Source organism: Solanum stenotomum, chromosome 4, assembly GCF_019186545.1.
Source record: "Solanum stenotomum isolate F172 chromosome 4, ASM1918654v1, whole genome shotgun sequence".
In the NCBI taxonomy this organism is placed as follows: domain Eukaryota; kingdom Viridiplantae; phylum Streptophyta; class Magnoliopsida; order Solanales; family Solanaceae; genus Solanum; species Solanum stenotomum.
This window is the reverse complement of record NC_064285.1, coordinates 38,130,871-38,151,972: the sequence shown is the minus strand read 5'-3', so window position 1 is coordinate 38,151,972 and position 21,102 is coordinate 38,130,871. Positions and strand designations below refer to the sequence as shown.

Sequence of the window (21,102 nt, the reverse complement as noted above, 5' to 3'; positions counted from 1 at the left end):
AAAAGTTTGGTTTTGTGCTTGTGGACTCATTTTAAGTTATATAAAGCTAACATGATTTTGATAAGAGTCTCTTTTAATTTTTTCTTTAGTGTGATTGGATGATGCTCTTACATCTATCTGACTAATCTGTAAAAAAAATATATATATATATACGTAAGTCTTTTAAGCTTAATTTGTGCTTGTCTTGTTGCAGGGCAAGGACGCACACTAAGGACAAGAGTTATTGTCATGAAACCACTAGTATTTTTGTTTCTTCTGTCCCTTGTTTTTTCCTTTGTAACATATAATCTGATTACCATGGTTATAAGGTATACATTTGTTGGCTTTGAGAAATCAAACTCAAAGGCTGTTGGTTTCACTCAACTATTTCTTGATCCCATTATTCACATGCCTCACAATCTCACAAAACCTAAACCCCAAAAGTTGTTATTCCATATTGCATTAACAGCAACTGATACTCCTTATAGCAAGTGGCAATCCCGCATCATGTACTATTGGTATTTGAAAAAGAAGAATTTACCAGGTTCAGAGATGGGAAAATTCACTCGAATCCTTCATTCAGGAACCCCTGACAATCTAATGGATGAAATTCCCACATTTGTCGTTGATCCTCTTCCACAAGGTTTTGATATGGTCAGAAACATGCCTTTCTTTCCAGTCAGGTTTTGGCATCAAATGTTATTTTAGACTCACTTATCAATCATGGTTAGTTTGCTGCTTGCAGGGTTACATTGTCCTCAATAGACCTTGGGCATTCGTTCAGTGGTTGGAGAAGGCTACCATAGAAGAGGAGTGAGTTCTCAAATGTTTAATTATGTGAAAAATCTGGTTGACTGCATAACAATCTTAGCCTTTTCTATTGTGGCAGATACATACTTATGGCAGAGCCTGATCACATTTTTTTGAACCCGCTCCCAAATTTAGCTTATGGAGATTACCCAGTTGCTTTCCCTTTTTTCTACATGAAACCTGCCGAACACGAGGAGATCATAAGGAAATTCTTTCCCAAAGAAAATGGTCCTGTAACAAATGTTGATCCCATTGGAAATTCCCCGGTCATCATTAAGAAGGTATATTTTTACCTTTATTTAGGTATTCATGTCGCTAAGGGCATTTTAATATGTTTATGTACTTGATACTAATTTCTTGTTTATCCTAGTTATGGGTGACCTAACCCACATAATACATGATGAGGTCCCATGGTAGATGCTATTTGCCAATTGTGAAAAATATGAGGGAAGAATATTATTAAATTATTGTTGTGTCTACATTATTACATTTAGACCCTATTTATAGACACTAGAATATAATCCATTACCAAGTAGGATACTATTTACTATTCTTATTTCTATTTGTATGATCATGTTCCTATTCTAATAGGATTGTTTAACCTAACACCAATGATATTGTGTTAATTGACAAACCCAACGAGGGTATCAACCAGTAGCTTGAACTTTGGAGAAGCACTTTAGAGAGTAAGAGTTTCATGATAAGTAGAAGTAATTAGTCTGACCAAATACATGCTCCACAAGTTTAGTTAACACTAGAAGAGCGAAGTTGATGTAACACAAGACGGCAATTACGGTGCCAAAATGCAAATAATTTACATATGTTGGTTTGTTGTTTCAAGAGAATGGAATGATAAATGGAGATGTTACTCACGGTGTTGTCATAGGCCTGCTTAAGACTTGAAGTAAGGCTCAAAAGGAAACCTGAAATCCCCACAAACTACTCAAGAGCTTGAGCATAGACCCCCAATTTCCCCCATACTTGTTCTCTTTCTTCCGTCATTGGGACCATAAATGCTGCCAAGAAAAATGTGGGTATGAATTCACAAGTAATCTAACAGTCTCTCACACTAGTTACGTCACCTGCTCATGATATCCCATCCCAAAGAATAATTCCTCCCCTAGTTCCAGTAGCTTCAAGTTGACACATAAATTGGTTTCCCACAAGACTTTCACAATATTCTTGATATCACCTTCTACTTTGGACTCTCGAAATCAACGTTCCAACTATGGATGAGGCTCATATATGCTTGCTTGATTTAGTTTCCTCACATTCCAGGATACTTAACTTGACTGTCATTGATCATTAGCTTTATCATATCCCCCTACTCCTTGTACCTTTACTTTTGAAAGTATTGCCGATATCTAGACTGTTCATTTCTTTAGAGCTTTTAATTTTTTTGTCATACCCGCCGATTTTTCAATATCAGCTTGTTTTGAGGTTGTCAATCTTCATAAATAACTGCAAGGTTATCTAGACAAAAATTATTGTTGATGTTGTTAATATTATCTATATGTATCTTTTGAGTTTTATTTTCATTAATTATTCAGAATAAGCCCTCTTCAATTTCATTGATGTGTCTCTACCGTGTCATTCTCTCATTTTCTAAATTTTCCGTGTGAGCATATTTCTGTCCCGTGTCTGTTTGTATACCACTAGATTGTTATTAGATATAGGTCTCTCAATTTATTACAGCTACATAAATTCTTGGATCAGCACTTTGTGCTTATTTTGCACTTGTTTTTTTTAATCTTGTGATTTCAAGGAATTGTTTTTGGTTTATACAGAATTTGTTAGAGCAAGTTGCAACTACATGGATGAATATTTCTCTAAGAATGAAGCATGATGAAGAAACGGATAAAACTTTTGGCTGGGTCTTAGAAATGTGAGAGATCTACTAATTAATGAGTTGAAAGATGTAGGTTTTGTCGTCATAGCTGTGTTTTTGACTCATCTATTTTCTGAATTAAGGTATGCATATGCTGTAGCTTCTGCTTTGCATGGTGTGCAGCATATTCTTCGGAAAGACTTTATGCTACAGGTTTTGATCTGTATTACTAAACAGTCTAGTCTTTGTGATTCATTTCTTGTTTTTTTTTACTTTTCATAAGTAATCTTGAATTTTAAATATTTTAGCCACCCTGGGATTTGGACACTAGAAAAAAGTTTATCCTCCATTACACTTATGCGTGTGACTACAACATGAAGGTAGAGTTATTATTATTTGTGTACTTAAGTTTCAATCTTTGTATTATGGTCTTAATGAGTAATCTTATGCCGTAGCTTGTTGTTCAGGGTGAGCTTACTTATGGAAAAATTGGAGACTGGCGATTTAATAAGAGGTCCTATATCAAAGGACCTCCACTTAAAAATCTATCCCTGCCTCCACCTAACGTCCCTGAAAGTGTGGTATGTTTATACAAATACAGTTCTCTATTGCACTATTCAATTAACATGGTTAGTGTGGTACAATTCTTTGAATAAATATTGTTGTCTTAAAACATTGCAATTATTAGTTAGATACATAATTGTTTGGCTTTGTTAGATGAGCAGAATGATTTGGTTGCCAGTATTCACTAAGTAGTATGTTGTTAAAGGGGCAATAATATTCATTCCAGGAGAATCAATTGGCTCTTAAAGCTACAAGTGAAGAATAAGGATGACAACCGGTGTATGTGTAGTTTTGCCTCTTATTAGCATGCTTGATTCTAGCCCTACTATTCAATCCTGAAACAGAGGAAAGCAAGGGTAGTAGATTTATCCCGTTTGAATCTACGTCACTGTTCATTCCAACCAATCCAGAAACAAAGTAGATCAAGTGTAGTATTTTTGTTTCTGATAACCAACAAGTAAGCCCTACTTGTCACATAGGTTCAAAACTTAGACGAGTATTATGTACCTGCATTACATTGAATATAGGTATTTGCTTCAAGGCAAAAAAATAAAGACTCAAGTATGCATCAACTATAACAAGAAATATAATCTTATTGAAGTTGGTTATTACCCACATAAAACAGGTCTCCTTGTATGAGTTCTTAGTCACGCCTTAGCCCGCAAAATAGCCCATATTATAATGGGTTGGGTGAGTTACTTTTTAGATAGATAAAATATATGTTTATACCCATATTTAACCCATAGAAATATGGGTATTCATGGGTAAAATATGGGTTAGCCAAATCGGTTAAGCTTTCAACTTTTATTCACTCAAAATTCAACATATCACCAAAAGTGTTTTAACTTCTCTTCATTTTTATGCTCCTAATTATTCTTCTCTATAATTGAAAAAGATAAAGTGTTTGACCCTCCAAATAAATATATACTATATTACATGTCCATTTCTTTTGTTAATTATAATTATATTTTTTTTATTTGTTTAATTTTATATTGGATAACAAATAATAGTGTAAGTAAGCAAATCATGTATTAGTATTGATATTGCGTAAAGTGCATTAAGCACGTTTTACTCCTAAAATGCAAATATTCATTTACATTGAAATTTAAAATATTTTTTCCTTGTTATTACATAAATTTATTTTATATTGAAAGTTAATAGGAATCTTTTTTTTACTTTGATGATACAATAGAACTAAATAAAATATTTTCAACATTTTTCATCTAAAATAAAGACTAAAATATTTTATCCATGTTTTACTATAAAGTAAAGTACTATTTTATTCATCGAAATATGGGTAAATATGGGTAAACTTGTATTTTACCCAACCCATTTGTTACCCATATGAAATATGAGTTGGTTGAATTATTACCCATTTTATGTTGACTATTTTTAACCCGCCTAAATTTTATCAAACCACCCCATTTGCCACCACTAGTCACATGATATTGAATAAACCTTACCCCCTATACAAGAACCAGGTTCTTGTACGTTTACCAAAATAAACAATCGCAACACAATAAAAAAAGATTTTATCATGGAAACCTTCCTCAAGGAAGGAATAAGCCACACCACAATTTTATTACCATTAAGAACAATTCAAGATTACAACTCAATAATCAATGAACTAACTCTAGTACCTTTAATCTCTATCGATTAACTATAATCGAAGACTCTACTCTCTAAGAAGTCAAACACGCTTCTTGTTACAGTGCTCTCAAACTCTCTTAACTCAACTCCCCAAGAAGTCAAAACCCACTTCCTGTTATAATTCTCAAACTCTCTCTTTTCTCTCTTAGAACACACCTCCTAAACACTGATTCAAGAAGAACCAATGTAACACATTACTTCAGAAAGAACTCCCAACTCTAGTACTTCCACATTTACTCGTTTCCTCTTTTAACTCCGCTTGGTGTTTTTGACACGCTTTCCCTATTTTATCTCTGAATAATTGAACTCTTCCCGCCTCTTTCTTTTAAGTTTGGTATGTGTTATGTGAACCTTGTTCATGCTGACATCATCAAAAGTATTTTGAGCAATTCATTATTCATCAATTTCCCCCTTTTTGATGATGACAAATATACTCCATTTCGTACACCTATGTCAACCAAACACTTCCCCCTTTTGACATATCAAAAAAGGGATAAAGATCATAACAACAGGAGATCATTACAAACGCATAGCTATAGGGGCACCACTTAGACATGATAACATAAGGTGAACAAGATATAAGGCTATTAGCCATCCAAACAAAAAGATAAGAACAAATCAAAGACCAATAATCAAGCAAAACAGAATGCATCAGGTTTAAGTTCACAGAGCTCCAAACAAATATCCAACATTGACACAAAACATAGCTATTCACGAGATTGTCTCCAAAGAAGCCAAAAGGAATGATTTAGGAGGTGCAAGGAGGGGATGGGGGTTGGTGGGGTATGAGATAGGGCCAAGAACTCTAACACATGATCCACACGAGCATTGTTGCAGTAGTAACTGGTCCTTCAATCTAGCTACCCCCCCCTATGACTTAGCTAGGTTAGTACAAAGAGTATCAATCTCAGTAAGTAAGGAGGGCAACATTATGTTCCCTGGCAGCATAAAGATCATTAAGAAGAATGGCAACTAGGCCAGTACCCTAGGAGCAGTAGCAGAATTTGGTCCTTATTATCAAGCAGTCTACAGTTAGCAAGAGTAGACCTAAGTATTCATATCCTTCCTTTTCAGAACTCTCCATTCCCTTAAAGGAACATTAATATCTTCAAACATAATAGTGGAGAGGTTGCTAAAATTCAACTGATGAGCACCAGGTTTAGGATCAATCATGCGTGGCATGTGTTTTATCATAAGAGAAGGCCAGCCAATAGGTTCTTTGTTTTTCAAGGGCATTGGCTATCCCCGTGTCCTTAAAGGAAGCCTCATGGCATTTCACCCCCTAGAAAGAACCCCCTTGTGCACTAATTCGTACAACAATTTGTGAAAAAGTGTCATTTTCCCTTTAAGAACCTTTCTTGGTTGTGCAAAGACCCTCCCTTGTGTGTACTTAGATGTGAGCAAACAATTTTCATCTTTTGTCCACATGTATTCACCTAGACCATCAATTGGAATATGAAAAATTTCATGAATGCGGACATTATCAAATATTAATTCAACCCCATCGACAGAGGAAGTAGAAACGTTATCTTCTAACACATTTACGTTCACATAAAATTCAAATACCTCATTTTCATAGACCTCTAACCTTGTGTCTAGAACCATCCAACCTTGAAAGTACAACAAGTCAAGCACCTTTTAACCACATCTAAAGTCGGAACCTCGGGATGAGAGGTTGTCCCCCTCAAAACTGCTTTAGACCCAAAATACATTTCCTTCTCCATTGCCAAGTACTTAGCCAAATTCTTATTTTTTGTGGGGGAGAGAGGAACTAGAGGAAATAGAACCATCAGGTGCCTCATCACGGTCTGAATCAAGAACAATAGGAGACTGAGGGGAGTGAACCAGAGACTTATCGGTGTGATGACATTTCTTGCTTGATTCAACAACCTCATTGAGTTGGGCCTGACTAGCGTTTCGTGTGAATGAGACGTGGATAATGGTCTGCTTTTGATCAATATGCTTGCATGGTTTCTAAGGAACAATTTTGCGTAGTTGATTAAGGGGAACCTTATCGATGTTTAGGTTTTGTTAATAAGTGGTGTGGGTGGGCATTGGGGTAAGAGTGGATGTAGGGAGAGGGATTTCTTGGGATAGTTGTGGGACTAATGGTCTTGAAGGAGTGGATATTTGGGAAAGAAAATTAGAGTTAGGGTTTTCGACAGGCGGTGGAGATGGTGAGGGAGTGAAAGGGTCGCTGGAGGCGCATAGTGGTAGACGAGAGCATGACCCGATCAAAGATGGTGACCGGTGAGGATGGAATTGATGAGGCGGAGATGAATGTGTGGTGGAGGTGACGCCTTCCCCCCCGAGATGATTCCCTAGGTGAACCGGGCATGGATGCCTTTTCCGGTGAGGAGGAGTCCTCATCAACGGAGTAGGAGACTAGGTTTCGTGGTGTAGACATTATGAGGGTTTATGGGTTTGACGGGATTTAGGGTACGTATGTGAGAGACGAGTGTATAGGATTATTGGTAATGAAGGAGTAATGATGGGATTCTGACATTTGATCGAAAGTTTAATAGACGGTTGAGTTTCGTAAAAGAGTAGTGACTATGGATTATTGATAATGAGTTTCCCGCGTAAATGTCAAGGTTTTAAAGGTGGGTGTATTTAGATGGACCAAGTTCATAAGCTTTTTTCAATACAAAATCAAATGTTGGAATGTGATGCAAAATGGAATATAATGAGGATTGATGAATACCTATTAAGACGAGAATATGTTCCTTGACAAGAGAGCTCCTTTGCAACATAGTTACAGAAATCTGAGGGTAATATTATTAGACCTGATTGGAGTGTTGTCTTACTGTAAATGTATACGTGTGACAAGGTACAAAGATGAGTTAATGACAATTATGTGCTGAGATCATTCTTCAATTCTTTCATCATGAATTTTCCTTGTAAGAGAAAAGTCATTCTTGATACACCATCCACAAGGCCAGTCGATTTTGTTGAAATTGTTCTCTTCCAAGTGCTTTGGTAAAGATATCGGCAACCTGGTCTGTAGTCATATAAAAATTCATAATGCTGAGTCCATTCTCCACATTGTCCCCGAGAAAGTGGTGTACATATATATGCTTTGTTCGTTTGTGTTCGACTGGGTTATTTTCCATATTCATAGCACATGTGTTGTCGCATCTGATAGGTATACAACCTACTTTAATTCTAAAATCTTCAAGCTACTGCTTTATCCATAGGATTTGAGCACAACAAGAAGCAGTTGCGATATATTCAGCTTCAGCAGTTGATAGGAAAACCAAGTTCTGCTTCTTTGTAGCCCAAGACACTAGGCATGCTCCCATAAAGTGATCCATTCCTGACGTGCTTTTTCTATCCACTAGGTATCCGGTGTAGAACTAGGTTCACAGTTCTTTCAAGATATCGTAGAATCATTTTCACAGCTTCCAGACGAGATTCTTTTGGGCAACATTGAAAATGTGCACATAAACCAACGCTGAACACAATGTCGGGCCTGTCAGAAGTTAAGTATATGAGGGATCCGATCATTCCTCTATATTTTTTGTTTTTCACTAAAGACCAGGTTCATCTCTTTCAAGCTTGGTTGTCGTGCCAATTAGGGTATCATTTGTCTTAGCTTCATTCATCTCAAACTTCTTAAGCAACTCTTTGATATATTTTTGCTGATGAATTGAAGTACTAGATGATGACTGCTTGATCTTAAGTCCTGGGAAGAAGTTGAGCTATCTCATCATACTCATTTTAAATTCATTGCTCATTAGTTGTGCAAATTAAACCCTGTGATCTGCATCTATTCCTCCAAATATGATGTCATCTACATACACTTGAACTTTGAGTAAATCTTTACATTGCTTTCGAAGAAATATCGTCTTGCCAATCTTGCCTCTTGAGTATCCATGTGTAAGAAGGAAGCTTGATAGTCGATTGTACCATGCTCTAGGTGCTTGCTTCAAGCCGTACAGTGCTTTGTCTAGCTTGTAGACAAAGTAATTGGGGTCAAGACTTTCAAAGCTAGGCGGTTGTTTCACATATACCACTTCTTGAAGAAACCCATTTAGAAATGCATTTTTTACGTCCATCTAATAAAGTTTGAACTCCATATGGGCCGCAAATGTGATCAACATCCTAATTGCTTTGATTCTTGCTACCAGAGAAAATGTTTTATCATAGTCTATCCCTTCTTCCTGATTGTATCCTTATGCGACTAACTGGCTCTGTTCTGTATGACTTTTCCTTGTTTATCAAGTTTGTTTCTGAATACCCATCTAGCTCTTATACAGTTCTATCATGAAGTTGAGGAAACACGTTCCAAACCTTGCTGCATTCAAACATAATCAGTTCTTCTTGCATGGCGATAATCTAATGCAGATCTAGGAGGGCTTTTTTGAAGTTTTTTGTTCACTTAAGGACAAGTAAGCTTAAAAGGAACACATGTTCCTTAGTTTAGATCTGTAATGAATCCCTGGGAGTAAGAATGTTTTGCACTGGATGAGAGCTCTGGTGTTTCCAATTTCTTGGCTGAATTGTTTGTGCGTTTTCTCTGGAAGATGGACCAGGTTTTATGGGACTTTCCTCATTAGTTGTATCTACTATCTCAGGAGCATTCAAAACTGATTCGGGAGCAAGTTCATTTGGAGAGTCATCATCAGATTTGATTACTTTAGGTTGCTGTGGATTTGTCATACCTATTCATGCTCATCATCTTGCGAGTTCCTTTTGATTGAGTTATTTCTTCATCAAAGATGATGTGGACACTTTCCTCTACACGATTTGATCTTTTGTTGAACATTTTATAGGCCCTGCTTTGTGATGAGTACCCAAGGAAGATTCCTTCATCGCTTTTGGCATCAATTTTTCTATTGCATTTTTTGTGTTATTGTGCACATAAAAGAGACACCCAAATGCTCTGAGATGTGCTAAGTTGGGCTTTCTTCCTTTCAACAATTCATAAAGAGTTTTGTTTAGTACTGATCTGATCATACATCCGTTGGTAAGATAATACGAAGTACTACTGCCTCAGCCCAAAAGACTTTAGAAGATTACTTGATATTAGCATGGTGCATGCGATGTCTTCCAAGGTTCTATTTTTGTGCTCAACTACACCATTTTGTTGTGGTGTTCTTTGTGGAGAGAAGTTGTGATAAACCCCATTTTGGCACAAAATTGCAAGAATTTTGAATTTTCAAACTCTAATCCATGATTTGAATGAATGCTAGTGATATCACTTTTAAACTTCTTCTAAACCAGTTTCACAAAATTTTTAAATATGTCATATGTTTCCTCTTTTGTTGCAAAGAATATGGTCCAAGTGAATCTGGTGTAGTCATCCACAATTACAAAAATATATTTTTCCCTCCTCTACTTTGCACACAAATTGGGTCACATAAATCTATATGAAGTAGTTCAAAAGGCTTGGTTATACTTACCATTGCTTTTGGCTTGAACGAGGACTTCACATGTTTTCCTTGAGCATATGCTCCACATACTTGATCATCATTGAATCTCTTAGTAGGTAACCCTTTGATGAGGTCTCCTGATATGAGCTTGTTAATTTTTGAGAAACTTATGTGTCCTAGCCTCTTATTCCAAAGAAGAGAGTTGTCAATAATAGCACTGGGACATTTTAGTGAATTCTCTTTAGGACTAATGATGTCTGCTTTGTATACATTCTTATTCCTCTTTCCACGAAGAACTAGTTTCCAGAGATTGAATTGAACATTCTCCGTTCATTTGAAGTGAACATCACATTGTTTCCTTTTTTGCACATTTTAGACACACTCAACAAATTGTGTTGTAGTTCTTTAACGTAGTACGCATTGTCTATTGCTTCAGTGTAATTGAGTCCAACCTTTCTTATTCCCTGAAATTTATCATTTTTTTCCATTTCCGAAGGCTACATTTCCACTTTTGTAGTTACTCAGTAAGATGAAGTTATTTTTGTCACCATTCATGTGTCTGGAGAACGCAATGTCTAGGTACCATTACTTCATCTCTCCTCCCACCAGTTCGTGCATCAATATTCAGAGGTTAGTTTGGGTAGGGAAATCCACTTAGGTCCCTGTTTATTTAAAAAAGGATGAATGAGATTTTTCTTATACTATCTTGGTTAGGGTTAGGTTTCGAAATCAATTTCGTGATTCCTTCCCCATATGGTTTTCAAAAAACCCTTAGATTATTCTCCTGAGCTATTAACCTTTTAGGGCATGTGTTACTCTTATGTACGGCTAGCCCACATTGAATACATAGACAATCTTTGTTGGGATTTGTGATTTCAATAGACTTCCGGTTAATCCTATTCCATGTCTAGTGGATGATTGACCCTTTTGGATATTGTCAAGCATGATGGAAGATCTTGTCCATCTCATAGTATGCTCTGCTTCCATCTTAGTGATATGAAGATCTTTGTGGAGAACTTTATTCTTTTTAGTCATTGAGTATAGGTCATTAATTGTTTTTCTCAATATTTTTATTTTCTTTTCTTAAAGATGCACAGCCATCCATAAGTCCATAATTTGTTCTCTTTTAGAACTAGTTGACTGGTATGAATCTATAAAAGTATTTAATAGAGATTCAAGTTTTCTCTTAGAGTATGAATGAAGATTTTCTTTGATGTGATGAAAGCTTACCTTGGATTGTTTGTCATCTACTTCATCTTTTTTAAAATTTGTTCTTGCCATCAGTGCCAAAATTGTTTCCTAATATTGACAAGTATTTCTTTTGTCTTGTACTTTTGTTAAGAAGACTAGTGCAAGAAAGTCATACTTGTCTGTCTCTTCAATTGCCAGTATGACTGATTTCCAAAGTTTCTATCTCCATACTCTTCCTCAGATTGATTTCCATAGTTGCAAATGCTCTTTTTACCGAGAGATGAACTTCTTGATTGGCCAGCCTCCTATTTGTGGAAATATACTTATCATTCTTCATTTCCTAGTTTTCTTTAGATTGTTTCTCTTGCCCTCCAAGGCCCATAGTGGAAACTTTTTGATAAAGTAATCTGGACTTTCACATTTGTGATAGACCTGCTCCTTTGGATCCTTCACAGTTGAGTTTTAAAAATTCATTCTCTAAAATACTTTTCCTTTATTTAGCATTCTAGAGAATGGCTTGGTCATTAGTATGGTGTTTTCATCCTTGAAATCTTCTAGTGTTGTAGCCTTGAGATCCAGGTTCTTATCTTTTCTCATTCCTCTAATTTCCTTTTCTTAGCTTTTCTTGAGTTCATAGGTCATAAGATTTCTAATGTCATCCATAGTTAGCTTATCTATGTGACGTGCTTCTGTGATACTTTTCTCTCCCAAGATTCTTGAAGAACACTTAGAAGTTTTCTGACGACCGTTCTATTAAGAGTTACTTCTCCTAATGAGTAGATTTCATTAATGATTGCAGTAAACCTGGTATGCATATCTTGAATTGTTTCACCTTCTACCATTCAAAACAAACTCACATATTGCCTATTCAAATTGACAATTTTAGACTTCTTTACCTGAGTTGTCCCTTCATGAGTGGTTTGTAGTATTTTCCATAGTGATTTTGCATCCTGACATGATGAGATCCGATTGTACTCATTTGGACCTATAAATCATATCAAAATCTTCTTAGCCTTAGCATTGTTTTGAATTGCAAGTTTATTCCCAGCATCCCATTCCTTCCTTTCCTTTGGTATCTTAGTGATTCTATAAGTTCCCTTTTTCATGGGCATGGTTAGTCATCCAAGACAACTCCCCATAGGTATGAACTTTCTTCTATAAAGTGATCCATCATGCGGTTCTTCCACCATCCATAGACTTTCCATTGAACAATGGTTGTCAAGTTTGGGAAGTTCCTTCTTGTGGTGTAGGTGGTGCAACCATTGATCCTTTTCAAGATGCGAGTCTTCTAATGTAAAGACCTACTCTGATACTAATTAAATAAAGCTTACCCCTATACAAGAACCAGGTTCTTGTACATTTACCAAAATAAACAATTGCAACACAATAAAATAAAGATTGTATCACTGAAACCTTCGTCCCTCAAAGAAAGGAAAAAATCACACCGCAGTTTTATTACCTTTAAGCACAATTCAAGATTACAACTCAATAATCAATGAACTAACTCTAGTACCTTTACTCTCTATCGATTAACTATAATCGAAGACTCTACTCTCAAAAAAGTTAAACTCGCTTCTTGTTATAATTCTCTCGAACTCACTCTCTTTCTCTCTTAGAATACACATCTTAAACACTGATTCAAGACAAACCAATGTAACACTATACTTCAGAAAGAAGTACTAGATCCTAACTCTAGTACTTCTTTCTTTCACTTTCTTGATCTCCTTGATGATTCGACCTTTGCTTGGAATAATTTTTCTCAATTTGTTATTTCTCAAAGGCAACTATTTCTCTCTTTTGTTCTGTCCTTTTATAGAGGTTGGTTTTTTCCTTGATCAACTTCTACATGGAAAGAAATAAGTTTTCCTAGATATCTAATCAGTTTCCTTATAGAACTTGTTTACCTTCTTCATTTTTGGTCTAGGAGTCTTCTGCTTTTATTGTTTTCCTCTTTTAATTTGGCTGGCTGTTTTGGACACGCTTTTGCTTTTTTATCTCTGAATAAGTGAACTCTTCCCGCCCCTTCATATTAAGTTTGGTATGTGTTATGTGAACCTTGTTCATGTTGTCATCATCAAAAGTATTTTGATTAATTCATTATTCACAATATATGCCCTCTGGGTGTGGCTTATGGAGGAATATTTTTAAGGGATGAGATTATTTTAGTGCTAACATCTCATTTAAGGTAGGATATAGGAGGAGGTTTAGTTTCTAGGGACAAAGGTGGTGTGGGGGTGATATTACTGAAAGATGATCTCCTGATTCTGTTCTTAATATCATGTGAAGGAAACTTGACGCTACACCTAATTAGGGGAACACAAGGAAAATAGAACTTTTGGGATTTTACATTTAGAAGGGATTTCCACAATTGGGAGGTAAATGAGTTTCAAAGGTTGTTGGCGCTACTTTTTAGGAAAGGTACTCCAGTGGATAAACCCGATGCTTTGTGGTGGGTTTGGGCAACAATGGATTTCTCTTAGTTAAGTTTTTTTTATGAATTTTTTTTTATTAGGGAGAAGGTTAAGTTTCTAGGTTATGTAGTATGGATTCCACAAATGTTGAGAAGGTGTATTTTTTTTTCTTGCCCAACTTCTAGAGTGGTGATCTTGATGGCGGAAAATCTGAGAAAACGGAAGATTGTTTGCATCAGATGGTGTATCATGTGTAGGGAAGCAGGAGAGGACATCGATCATCTTATTCTTCATTATGATATTACAATGAGGTCATGCTGGGATTTGTCTAGGTGGTTTTAAACTTCTTGGGAAAGGCCAAAATCTTTGAAAGATTTGATGTTTTGTTGGAGGAGTGGGAGAAAGAGGAGAAGATGTAGGGCATGGAACATGGCTCATCTTGTGTTGATGTGGGTTTTTTGGGGAGAGAAATAATAGAGCTTTTGAGGGGATAGAGTCTATTTTTACTATGCTTAGAAAAGGTGTCCGGTCATTTATTTTCTTTTGGTGCACTCGTAAAGTTCTTTGTTGTTGAGAAGTGATGCAAGCCAAGTTTAACCTTGCGCAAGAAGCCAAGATATGGAGTTGGTACACTTTTCGTCGAGTCGGGAAGCTTGGAGGGTTCTTGGAATGAAGAGTTAAAGTTCAAGAACATACTAAAGTGGAAGTACAAGGGAGAAGGGAGAAATAGGTTATTCTTAAAACAACACAAGACTTTTGACTAATAAGACTAGGAAGATCGTTAACTCATTAAGGGTATTCTTTTAATCATCACCATTATTTCTTTAGTCTTAGCCTATTCTAGTATAAATACTATAATATGTCATTTTGGTAGGTAGATTATATTTGTGATATTGAGATTATGAGTGATACACTAGAGTCTAGAGAGAGTTGGGGCTATGGCCTTTATTGCTATTCCATGTTTATAAATTGCTGGCTTGACAAAGCTTTCCTCTTGAAGGTTATCTTCTAGTTAGGTGCTTGTTGGATTCTATTAATCGCGGGTTTAAGGTTTCTATTGCTATAGTTTTCAATTAATCTCCATCTGGTGTTTTTTCTATCCTTCTATTTTTAATTCTTGTTCTTAGTGTTATGGTTTCAATTTTCACATTTCAGTTTTATATCAAGAAGAACGAGTGGAGTTTGTAGAGAATCATGTCTTTTTTGTAGATTCTTAACCTTTTGGTATACAATGAAATATGTTTACCTTATAAAATAAAGAAAATGAAACATTTCCCTCAATCCCAAATTCTAACCATTATAACAAAATTGTTTTGATATTATATACAATATTATTAATGATTCACTTAGAAATAACATATCCATTATGAGTTTATCTTTTACAGAAACACTAATAATTTGTTTTTCAGGTCCATTTCATTTCAATGTTGAGGTTTTTTTTATTAAGTAGATTCATTGCTGGTGTCAAGAAGATGCTAAGTGTCATCTTCATTACTATCACCTATGCCAAAGTAGGAAGCTGACAAGCAACAAAAAAAGTCTATACTTAAAAACTATTTAGAATATTAGTTCTTGGAAACAAAAGAAGAAGTAGTCTATGTGGATGGAGATAACAAAATAAAAATATTTTTCGGGGAAGGTACCGGGGGATAGTTTGTCCCAGCAGAACAGAAGTATATATTGGATTCTTACGGGTCTCGTTATCATTCTTGAACTTACCAATCAGTTTGTCATAATCCCATTGCATTGCACTCCCATAACATTCTTTGTGTCATCCATCCTTTGTTGAATATGTATTTCACCTTTATCTTCATGCCATGCTTATGAAGAATTAGAAGTTAATATTTGAGTTTCCAACATTTAGGCACCATATATAACATCATTTGGTCTCACTTTTTCTTGTTCTTCTTATAATGTTAAACTTGTAGTCCATATTCCGTCTTATTTCTACTTATCCTAAAAACTATGATCTCTAGTATTCATCTCCATAATACCAGATTTTGGTTAACTCCCTTTCTAATTTTTTCAATAATTACGATACGATTTGCAGATAGCAATTTCATGCACCATGAAACATTAATTTTTATTCTTTTGGTCGACTAACTTTGTAATTTTTTCTTATGTATCGACATGGATGCATTCTTCTCCACTTGTTTGGCCTCCTTTGTCCTAATGAAATATTAAACAACTTAATTAGCCATTTTACTATAACCTCAATAATGCATTATCCTATATACCATATAAACTACATGCCTTTTTTTATGAGCAACTTTCACATATAGTAAAAATAAAAAACATATTTGTATGTTATAGCTATAGTTTGCATAATTGCACTCCATAGAAAATTTTATGTTTGTTATAGAGCTTGTGATTTGTATAATTCACTATACGTATACGAATGGCTATTACTATGTATATTTCGCTATACATATACGAATGGCTATTAATATGTATATTTCAGTATACATATACGAATATGGTTATTAATATGTATATTTCGGTATACATATACGAATCAATTGTATAATATGTGTTTGTATAAAACGAGAAAGAAAGAAAGACAAAAGAAAATTGGGCAGGGAAAGATTTGTATTTGTATAATTTTAAGTGTATAGGATGAAAATATATGTATTTGTATTTGTATATATACAATTTTCTCTCGCTTTATACAAACAAAAACACAATTTATACATTTGTGTTGTATAAAGTGAGAGAGGCGAGGTGAGCAAGATTTGCTGGGAGAGAGGCGACTGGCAAAACAGTTTGCGACAAATTAGAATTAAATGAAACAGTGTTTATAACATTTAATTTGAATTAATAGTTTTCTATTTCATACCATTTTCCCTTTTTTTATCCCTCTTATTATTATGTCATTCTTGAGTAGTATATCTAAGTCTAGGTGTGTATCTAGGTTTGTATGGGTGACAAATGAATGAAGATTTATCCTCAAGAGTTGATCAAAATCGCATTCCCATCCTCATGATTTACCCTTTCATCCTCTAGTATGTTTTTGTGGCATCTTGGTACAAGTCAAAGATTTACCTCAGGTTGGGTGTCATCTTGTCTGATCACTTTTAGGGCTTCTCCATTTTTTTTATTTTGCTTTAGTAGGTTTCGCATATCCTCATTCCACCATTACTATTCTTTTGACACATGTAAAGTTTAATGTCTTGTATGGTTTCACCTATTGTGTGCGTTACTTGTTCAACTTAATATTATATACTTCTTTTTTTAGCATTCCCCTCCTAGTATGTCGGATTTCTGAAAGACCATTTATTAAATTACTTGTTGATTTTGTTTTTTGACTTATAACAATTGACATTGTAGGTAACTCTCGTGAAGATGGTAAACGAAGCAACTACCAACATTCCAAATTGGTGAGCAGAGCAGTGATATTATACTATTTGAAGCCCAACCTACATAAAACAAACAATTCTGTTTTTTACTCACAAAAATGTTATACATGCAAGGTTTATAATGGAAATGTTTATCTAGTAAACATCTTTTTGTTGAAAAACTATATGCATAACGGAAGCATACCCGAATTTTTTTCGTTCGAAATTTCTTATCACATATCATCATCTGTGAAATAGATACACGAATCAAGAACAAAGAACAAAATTCTAAAACTATTTACATTATCTCAATACTCTTTTTTAAAAATTAGCATATTTATGTATACATTGAATATTAAAATTCAAAACATACCTTATAGATATTTATGCATCTTGAACAACAAATTTTGAAGAAAAAATAATCACTCATGCAACATACATGTATTGTGTCAGATATTCACTCTAATAAATTAAGAACTAGAGCTAACTCAGATGGAGAGTATATTGTTAATTTAAACCAAGTGAATATCATTATCCCTAGATCCATTGATCCAACCATATATTACTCAGATAGGGAGAGTCAATACAAATTATCAAAACTAGAGATTAAATCTAGTGACTTGTACTAATTTCATCCAACATGGAGGAAGGTCTAAGCCAACACGTGAACTTAATACTTCACTAGAATTTAGTCATCCATAGAGAACACACTCTATCACCTTTGTATCATAATCAAGTAATTTTTCATTTAAATTAATTTTCAAGATTCAAAAATATCTAAAAAAAAAATAACTTCATCTAAAAAACCTCAAATTTCCAAATCACTTCATAACTATGAATATTTTTAATTTGACCGTTTCTGATGAACCTACTGATTTCAGATCAATTAGAGTTTAAAAATAATTTTATCTCCAAAGTTATGATTAAATTCAGATTGAAACGATTTAAGAAAAATAATCAGATCCATATCCTTATCATATATCAATTCATGTTAACTCATCATGTGTAATCATGGACCACATTTAACATAAATAAAACTGATATAAAGGATTATATTCATACTAAATCACATTTTAATTCCAAAGAGCGACTTAAAAAACCATTTTAAGGGCCTCAAAACTATAACCACATAGCAATGAGTATTTCTTACTAGTCTGTCACCAATGAACTTACCAAATTTCAGGTCAATTGGAGTCTATAAAAAATATTTTCAAAGCTATGACCAAATTCAAATTCAAGTGGTTTAAGTATCTTTAGGAATTAAAATAATATGACTTTATCAAATTTTAATCCGACAAACTACCTAAAACCAATCTAAATAATTTTTGATGGAACCATCAAATTTCGAGTCAATCATAGATCAGAAAATTCATGACCACCTAAACTATGACCGAATTTGAAAAATAATAATTTTAGACCTAGTTTAAGATTAAAATAACATCATTCGGATTTTCATTCTATTTTTATAATTATCTCATGAGCATGAAACATACATTGTGTCCTTCCTTTGGCTAAGACACTCAATACCTTCTTATAATAAATTATTCTCTAAATTAATACATTTGAGAATCCAAGATATTATGTTTCTCTCTTTTTGAGTGAAAACCTCGATATCTCTACTCGTGAATTAATTAAGCATCACTAGTATTTTAAGGTAAATCACATTTATGCAAATAAATATTTGCCACTAATATTCACTTAGAATAATTTATTCAAGATGAATTGAGGATCTTCTAATGACTCAAATAAATAGAACACTTTAGTGAATCCTATTTATTAATCATAATTCTCAATTCATGTAGTACAAAAATATATTATCACATGTATAAAGTCTAAAGAATTTTCAACGATTTCAAATAAATAAACCACTTAGTGATAACTATTTATCAACCAAAAAATTCTTAGTTTATATATATATATATATATATATATATAATGAATAATATGCTCAAATAATTATTGAACAAAAAGAAATAAAATAATCCAATTGACCGGAATAGTGTCTGTCACCGCCACTTAATAAGGTTTGGAGTCAACAATTAGTCAAGAACAAATTTTATAAAGTTAAAAAAATACTTCACAATCAGTTAATGATTATTTGTTCATCAACAACCTCTATGATTCCCTTTCTTATTAAGCTTTGCAAACTTGATGGATTAATAAGAAACAATCCTATAAAAATTTCAACTAGCTGCCGAAAACAAAAAATCAATTACATGTGCAGAAATTCGTACTGACATTTATTAAATAAAATACATCCATTGAACTTTAACTTTTCTTTTAATTGATAAACAAATTCAATTTGGGTTCCACTAATTTAAAAATAAAAGACTTCGAATAATCATTAGGACAAGTGTTTACTGTTGCTGTCCATTCCCACGTGAAAGTGAAAAATTGTCGCCAACACGTTTTGCCCTCTTGATCATCTCATTATCAAGCTTTGCGAATTTGATGGATTAATAAGAAACAACCCTACAAAAATTGCAACTAGCCACCGAAAATAAAAAATCAATTACATGTGCAGAAATTCGTACTTTCATTTATTAAATAAAAAAAATTCATTGAACTTTAACTTTTCTTTTAACTGATAAAAAGTTTTCAATTTGGGTTCCATTAATTTATAAATAAAGGACTTCAAATAATCATTAGGTCAAGTGTTTACTATTGCTGTCCATTCCCACATGAAAGTGAAAAACTGTCGCCAACACGTTTTTCCCTCTTGATCATCTCACAATTTAAGAGCGTATGTACTTTAGCCAATGAATCAAAAACCTTCAAGTTTCATCTGATTCGTTCTTTTCACGATAAAAATATGTTTACCAACCAAGAATCATACATACAATTTCACATACATATATTTTATGTTATCTATAAAGATGTAAGACGGCTCTTGATGCCAATTGTTGGAAAATTATATGCACAACAGAAGCATATCGGAATCATAGAACTTACATGAATAATAGACAACACATAGTTTATGCTAGAACAAGTACAATCCTGTTAGACCACATAAACTTTCTGAAATTTAATTCAAGAATTACCTCTTGAAGCGTGATCAAATGTCTTCAAGTGAATCCACAAGCTAGTCGACAAGCTAGAACTTTCAAGAAAATTCACAAGTTAGTCCACAAACTGGACCAGAGTTCTGTGGTCTTCTACAGTGATCCCAAGTTTACTTCCGAACTCACTCAATACTTGGGTGGACAAGTATTTTATAAAAAAGTTATATCAATTCAAGGTTTAAAAGAATTCCTATTTATAGAGATTTCTTCCTAGTCCAAGGAGAAGGAATACCATGTCTTTCCTTAGAATAGAAAAAGATATGTATATCTCCCTTTCCTTAGAATAGAAAAGTCATGTCCTTCTTCCTTTCCTTAGAATAGAAAAAGTGATATACTTCTCCCTTGCTTTAGAATAGAGAAAGACACATATTTATCCCTTTCCTTAGAATAGAGAAAGACACATACTTCTCCCTTTTCCCTTTAGAATAGTTTCTGAGTTCTAGTTAAATATGGGCACGGTAGGGACCACAAAATTAATTACTGAGCCTTCCTATATTAGAAATTATTTCAAATAATTAATTTGAATTACTCTTACCATAATAACTTACAAATCATTCCACTAGAAATTCTTAATTGCGCTCTTCTATTTATATTTTGAAATTACCCATTAAACACATATGTTATTTCCCATGTTAAGATTACATATACTAATCAATAAATTAAATTACTGACAAACTTAATTCAATGATCAATCTCCTTTAGATGACTGCTTAACTTATTTCATATGTCGGATTCATAAATCCACTTGCAAGGTTTGACACGATGAAAACTTTTAAGCTTTCTCAAAAAGGCATATCATCAATCTCTATATCGAGACATGGATTCCATCAACTAATTTATTATTTCACCAATCTTTATATATTATCATCATCCAATCTACCAGGTATACTTCCATCT

At 34.0% G+C, this 21,102-nt stretch overlaps 1 protein-coding gene across 1 annotated transcript; it reads left to right on the top strand.

Annotated features, from left to right (window-relative positions):
* Nucleotides 1–203: 203 nt before the first annotated feature.
* Nucleotides 204–17,251, top strand: LOC125862559 (hydroxyproline O-arabinosyltransferase RDN2-like). The gene is made up of 8 exons (XM_049542667.1): nt 204–633; nt 725–792; nt 869–1,070; nt 2,577–2,674; nt 2,761–2,830; nt 2,926–2,997; nt 3,085–3,198; nt 17,136–17,251. Exons 1-8 carry the CDS (start codon nt 229–231, stop codon nt 17,187–17,189), a joined length of 1,083 nt encoding a protein of 360 aa, XP_049398624.1. The 5' UTR covers nt 204–228; the 3' UTR covers nt 17,190–17,251.
* The last annotated feature ends 3,851 nt before the right edge of the window (nt 17,252–21,102 follow it).

What these genes read in the sequence shown, in the direction of transcription:
- LOC125862559 (XM_049542667.1), top strand. Translation starts at nt 229, where the DNA reads ATGAAACCACTAGTATTTTTGTTTCTTCTGTCCCTTGTTTTTTCCTTT. An exon ending in TTCCACAAGGTTTTGATATG is followed by an intron (nt 634 to 724) that starts GTCAGAAACATG and finishes TGCTGCTTGCAG; the next exon opens with GGTTACATTGTCCTCAATAG. An exon ending in AAGGCTACCATAGAAGAGGA is followed by an intron (nt 793 to 868) that starts GTGAGTTCTCAA and finishes CTATTGTGGCAG; the next exon opens with ATACATACTTATGGCAGAGC.